Source organism: Argentina anserina, chromosome 6 (genome assembly GCF_933775445.1).
Source record: "Argentina anserina chromosome 6, drPotAnse1.1, whole genome shotgun sequence".
Taxonomy (NCBI): domain Eukaryota; kingdom Viridiplantae; phylum Streptophyta; class Magnoliopsida; order Rosales; family Rosaceae; genus Argentina; species Argentina anserina.
Genome location: NC_065877.1, coordinates 8,492,110 through 8,499,168, shown reverse-complemented (window position 1 = coordinate 8,499,168; position 7,059 = coordinate 8,492,110). Strand labels below are relative to the sequence as shown.

Sequence of the window (7,059 nt, the reverse complement as noted above, 5' to 3'; positions counted from 1 at the left end):
TAACAAAAAATATGATAGGGTTTACACTTGCGGTGTCGGCTTCACTTGCCCAAATATCTATCTATTTTTCAGTGAACATTGGTTCATACTGGATCGCTTCTTTCCATTATGCCAAAATTACGACGTTGGTATTTCTCAACGAACCATTATTCGTATTAAAAATCAATATCATGTATCCTCATGTGGTTTGTATTTGTAGAGATATTTATATTTTCAAGGATTTGTTCTAACATTTGAGGCGTCCCCCAGTGATAACCAAGATCCAGAAAATTCTCATGAGACGGATTTGAGATTATGGATCAATGGATCAGATTGTGCTAAAACTTGCTTTCTTCCTTCAATTGAGTATATATTGAACTTAAGGTGGTCTCCCCCTCTTCTTTGTAGATTCACGGCCAGTGACACCATTTATATCACTTTATGACGTCACCATGCCACCATTTATGCGACTCAATGCCCAATTCCTCTTGGGTGGCGTCATGTCCTCTTCTTAGGACATTGAACATTGCAAGCATATTTTCAACTAATTTATGTGAACTCATCACTTTTTACAATAGGGGGATCAAGATGAGACATAGTGGAGACAAACCACAACAATTCATGTCGTTCCACTTAAACATTTTTTGTTCTTATCTCCCCCTCACGACGAGAAGACTGTCTCATCAAAGTGATATTCCACATATCTAGTGGAAAAAGAGATCGCTTGTCAAGATTGTAATATGGCGGACTATCTGGATGCTCGTCTCTAATAAGAACACTTATTCACATTAATTGGTTTCACCATTATGCGATGTGGCGTCGCAATTTGACACGTAGGCTAATCTGGATGAGCTAAAGGATTGTAGATTTGTGTCAATCCTAGCGAGCTCAAGGATTTCAATCCTTCGATGTCATAGATTGTAATTCCTTTTACAATGATGATAATGATGACTGAGCAGTAGTGAATAAGAGGTTGTGTATGCAAAAATTATATTACCCTAAGAGGAAAGTAGTGAATAAGAGGTTGTGTATGTAAAAATTATATTACCCTAAACGGAAATTTTAGTGCGCATTACCACTATTAAGACTATTAATACCGTAGTCGTTTTCCGTGAGACCAAATATGCTTGTAATTAACATAATTAGCATTAGTTTGAGTAGTGCATAATGTGATGACACGTTACATAATGAGAAACATAATAAGAATATATGTACGTGTCCTTTGCATAGGATGGTCTCAATCCTATTTCTTGAAGTGATAGGCTTTGAATGATTAACTTTACATACGTAATCATAATGGACATAAGAAACATAATATAGACTTAGTGCATATACTTATGCATCAAACATTTCACAGTTCTGAGGGGACGACAAAATGTGGGAATGAAATCATATCTTCAATTCCTCCATAAAATTATATTTTAAGGATTTTTATAATTCTTTGTTTCTTTTGTTTTTGCTTCTATTTATCCAAAACATGAGTGTCCTTATGCAATTCCTTAAAATATACATATACATATATCACGACTTGGGGTCTAAATCAAAGCCCAAATATGTCAAGATCCTGAAATTCATTTTCTTTTGACGTTGTGGGATTCAATTTAGCAGTTACATATATACTCGCTAAAGGGACATATAAACTTCTCTAACACTCGGTTACATCTGCAGTCATTAGAGTTAATACACAAGAAGTCAATTGTAATCTCACTTATTCTTTTCACATGAAAAAATCGTTAACTAAAAATATTTAAAAATGTAAAACGGTTTGATTGTCTCTTGTTGGCTCTTATTACATAAAATGCAAATGGACATAGTTAAGACATAAAAATAGAATGTAACCCCAAATTCTTTGGAGTAACTTGATAGAATCGTAAAACGATACTTCCATCCGATAAAGTTCATACATTGTGGATTCCAAAGGAGTAGAAATGACTGATCTTTATTAATATTACTAGTTATATCCACATATATAGTACTTTTGTTCTCAATTACTATTACTATGGGGAACACATGATGCATTTTTTTACATTTAGTTATTCATGTCATACTAATATTTTGTGAAGTTGACTTTATGCGGTACGTCGCAAAGTTAAAATATTGAAAATCAAACGACGTATATTAATATTCAATTATTCTGAATTCATTGAGAAAAATTCAGAACCTTGGTTGTATGTCTTTTTTTTTTCAACGATTACATCAAGGTTTTGTCCAATCCAAGGACTATAACTTTAATATCAAAGTCTAATTAAATTTTAAGCATGACAACCATTACAATAATATCTTGCAAAAGTAAGGGTAGACTATAATCAAAGTCTGGAACCTCATTGATTAAGCTAGGTTTTTATCGCTATTTTTGATTGAGATTCTTTTTCAATCATGTTGTTCGATATTGGATATACTTTTTTAAATCGTCGTACTCTCATTATTCTGCGTTCTTTTTGTAAGAGGGCGTTTCATTACTCATGTTTATCCTCTATGCATTTTTCACACGGTACATTGTTATCAATTGTCATTGATCAGTTTATATGAAAACTACATGTCCATAGTAATTGTCATTTGCTTTAGGGTTATTATTGTATTATTATGCAAAATGATGGAAATTTCTTTTTCATGAGAGACCTTACATTGTCATTCAAGATTTTAATAATTCTTCCAAGCTACGTGCATGAAATATGTTTGCATAATTCAATCAGGGTTGAGCCTTGACTGACTTGCAGGGGAGGTTGGTACTCAACTACTTGAGAGTCCAATATATAAAAGTCATGTTGTGCTGGTTTAGCCAACTAGAGATAGAGTATACGACATTAGTTTTGCAATCTATATAGACAAACACGACAACTAAACACACCAAGGTACATTTTGGTCACTTTGAAGCTTTGTGAAGTTACATCATTGTAACTCCTCAAACTGCACCTCACTAGTTTAAGCACGTCACAGTGCTGCGAGTCAATAAAACGTAAGCCGAAAACCTGATTTATATTTTAAATAAACGCAAGGCAATTTGTAGGAAAAGATTTCGAGTAACACAACGAAAGCTTAAATTAATTTTGAGGTGAAAATAATTATTCTTAAAATACATTTATCCGTTCAGAACTTGATACAACTGATATTCTAGAATAATAAATTGAAATAAAAGAATACCGACAAAGCTAGAATAAGAAAGTAGCTTTAATTAAGTTATGAAGACCACGAATAAGGGAATATGATCTACAATAAAACCTGGAAACGGTTTAACAAAACCTGAGTAACCCACCATGCCCCATCGTCCATTATCCCGTATCAGTGCACAGTACATGCAGACACACTGGTGTAGGGTTTTTCGATTAGCTTTGAAAACATTATTAGGTACCCAATGTAAAACCAATTTAATTAAATGAGTAAGCGAATGACAAACTTTAATAAAAATCTTGACTCGAGAATCGGTGTATAGATTCTCAATACAGCTAGCCAAAACCAAATGTTACCTGATGGCCAGTCCTATAAACCCACTACACGACCTTACCTCATAACCATTTAAAACAGGTAAGTGTAGCGAGAACGTCCACTACCAAGCTACAGAACGTTTCGAGTCCGTCCTAAAGATCGGAACTTGTACGACCAGTGCAACTAAACCCTCTGGAGGTTAAGGGGATCAAACTCAAGGAAACCAGTGTCACCCTTCGCTCTTAAGCCATCAATCACTCACGGTTCGGTCAATACATGAAGTATTAACACAACCAAACCAAAACATGCACCATTTTATAAATAAATTGTAGAAATCTCTAATCGAGATAAATAATGAATTCCTACCTGGATTCCAACAATTTCCCTCGCGTACTCTGTGAGTCACAAGCTTTCCACTTCCGTTCACCGGGTAATTGGAGTCCCTAGTCTGACATAACAGTCATTAATGACTTGACCACAGTCATATACAATTACGACGACTAATAAATCGTCTAATCCGAGAATTGATCAACTCAAAGCGAAAACACGATTTCAACAAATACCACTCAATAATGTAATATCGACAGATACTCAATTATTTACTTTTATCTTCAATATTGGTCACATAGTAATTATATAAAATTACTAAGGACACCCAGTTCCAAATTACCATTTTGGTTTGCACCCATAAATTTAATATGGGCACCCAAGACATGTTCCAATACATGTTCATAAACATACAACGACCAATTCCCCATAATTCTTTTCTTTCTCACTTAATCTTTGCCCAAAAAGAGAACACAAACAAACTGTAATGGATTGAACTTCTTCCTCCTCAAACCATCACAACCATATTCACTTAATAGATTAAAGCTTCATCCCAGATTAGCCATAATTAACTTCACAGACCAACCATTTAAACAAAGCTTCAAACTCTCTTACAAATGAACTGGACATATTAAAAACCAAGAGACTTCCTTCTATACAGTTCAAGTACAAGTACAAATTCACAGGTCCAATCTAAAACTTAATCCAATTAACATCGTATAAGCAAATCCAGGAATTATCCAATTTACAGAGAAGCATCTTCACCGAATTATCAGAAATTCCAACTTCAGATACAACAGCATAGCAGCATAATTCAATTCAATCTGCCTTTGAATTTCAAAGCTGCAATTACCTTAGAATAATCAATTCCCAGAAGCTTCTCCACGATCTCGGTGGAACAGAAATCCACCAATTCGGAGTCAAATGATCAAATCGATCCAGAAGGCTCCTAATCGGGTTCAAGGCTTCATCACAGATGCCAAAGAGGTAGAAATCAAGCCAAGAAACACCAAAACAGTCCTAACACCGAATAACACCAAGAACCCAGAAAACAATTTCATCAAAACTTCATCCAATCCAAAAAATAATTATTCAGACTTGTAAAACGTGAAGAGGAGGTGAAGATTGATACCAGAATCGACCTAATCTGTGGCCGGAGACGCCGTGAAGTCGCCGGAGAGTCCCAGAACAGTCGGCCCTTCATCCTTCTTTTCTCCTTTCTCCGGCAGCGATGGAGCAAGCCATGGCAGCAGGGAGGACGGAGACGGCGATTCGATCAAGATGGGACCAGTTCGCCGGCCGGAGATGGTCTGACGGCGGAGGAACGACGGCGCATGTCGTCGGAGTCGCGAGGAAGGAGCGTCGGACGACGCGCGACCAATTTGGGAGAAAAATCTGATTTTCTCTCTCTTTTCCCACTTCTCCTTATATATATAAAACCAGTTCATTTAAAATTCAATGGCTAAGATTTGATCGATCAAAATTGATGGCTCAGATCGCATTGTAACAATTTCTGATTTTCCAAATAGTTTTGTTATAATTCCAAATTTCGGAAAATAATTATAAATAGCTCGGTCATCCAGAGAATTCACCGAACATTTTTAAGTATTTGTCGTAACGTGTACGACTCTTAATTTAAGAGATTTAATTATCTGAAAACTCTAAAAAATATTCTCGAGTCTTTACTTTAATAATTACTAAGATCATAAAATAATCACCAAACGATCTCAATTTAACTTGTTAATTTCCGGGTCTCACAATCATCAAAGTAAAGACATACAAGTAAATTAATTTTCAAGAAATAAAAATTGAATTGCAAGACCAAGATTTGCAATGGTCATCTTTTTCGATGCTTCGTGAAAATATTTTATCACATTAATATGTTTGTCTGTAGTACAATGCATATGAAGTTCTGTTATCATGACAATGCTGATTTCGTATAAACATGCTAAATAAAATAATTATTTAAACGCAAAAAAGTCAATTTGCACCCTAAATTTGGCTATAATTGTCAGTTTGCACCCCAAACTTGAATTCGAGTCAATTTACCTTCTAAACTTGGTAAAAATTGCCGATTTGCACCTAATCCGTTAAATTTAATGTTTTATATCCAATTTTAAGTCACATGTCATGCATTTAAGGGGCAATATTGTCATTATATATTTATTTATATTTACTATTGAAATAAATTAATAAAATTAGTTAAGAGTAACACTCTGCTATTATGTTTTTTTTTGTTTTTTTTGAAACATGTTATTGATTTATATATTTATTATTTTACGTGATATGTTATGTTAAAATATATTAGAAAATTAAAAATAAATGTGTACATATAAAAATATATATACACAACACACTATTTGAATGAGTGGATATGTTGAATATATAATTCGAAGTATGGTTAAATATGTAGAAAAATAATGTAAAAAATAATTTGATTACAAAAATATTCATTCTTTAAAAGAATATTTTTATTTATTTTTAAGAAATTTATAAATAGAAAATAAGAACATTACCCTCATGTACATGATATGTGACGCAAAACTGGATACAAAAAGTTAAATTTAACGGATTGGTGCAAATCGGCATTTTTTTACCAAGTTTAGGAGGTAAATTGACTCAAATGCAAGTTCGAGGTGTAAATTGACAATTTCAGTCAAATTTAGGGTGTATTTTGGCAATTTGGCCTTATTTAAAAGAATATTAAAGAATAACATCATAAAAACATAGCATTTAACATGGTCAAATGATTTCGAAACTTGGTCAAAAAATTGTAGTCATATAACATGCTTAAGAATGTATTGATATAATACTTAAAACATAAATCATAGCATTACATGCCAAACAAAAATTAAATTGACATAGCATATAACATGTCAGAGGTTTAAGACAATACATTGCGTATGTAACATGTATAATTTCATATTTTTAAATGAAATGTAATAGAAGCATCAACTTTAATTTAGCTCTTACTTATAAGTTCGCTAAATAAATTACATATCAAGCGATTTTTGATCTCATGATTCCATGTTCCTCATCACGTGGTAATGAATAAATCACATTTGACTTACCTCTGACAAAGGTAAATTATGATTCACCATAGGTAAAAAACATTTGTGGTGAGGGCGAGTAGATCCGGTCGAGAGTGGCCAGATCGAGATTACATCGGGTCTGATCCGACAAATTATGGTCAAGCAAAAATTGTAGCCGTCAATTCTGGGTCGGAAAACGACCGTTTTAAGACGTCGTCGTCGGAGATCTGGGCGGCAAGACGGAGGGCCTAGCTTTGGGACGACATCCACGATCCCAAACGAGAAGGATTGTCTGTCG

General features: G+C 34.0%; 1 protein-coding gene across 2 annotated transcripts; it reads right to left on the bottom strand.

Moving 5' to 3' along the window:
* Window positions 1-3,238: 3,238 nt before the first annotated feature.
* LOC126799502 (uncharacterized) lies at window positions 3,239-5,112 on the bottom strand. 2 transcript variants are annotated; one of them, XM_050526714.1, is made up of 4 exons: window positions 4,862-5,112; window positions 4,583-4,749; window positions 3,769-3,845; window positions 3,239-3,283 (listed from the first exon to the last, which is right to left on the bottom strand). In XM_050526714.1, the coding sequence occupies exons 1-4, from the start codon at window positions 4,931-4,933 to the stop codon at window positions 3,249-3,251; spliced, it is 351 nt and encodes a 116-aa protein (XP_050382671.1). In that variant the 5' UTR covers window positions 4,934-5,112; the 3' UTR covers window positions 3,239-3,248. The 2 variants fall into 2 exon arrangements, with proteins under 2 accessions (XP_050382671.1, XP_050382672.1); XM_050526715.1 differs by lacking the exon at window positions 3,239-3,283 and having other exon boundaries at window positions 3,769-3,850.
* Window positions 5,113-7,059: the final 1,947 nt, after the last annotated feature.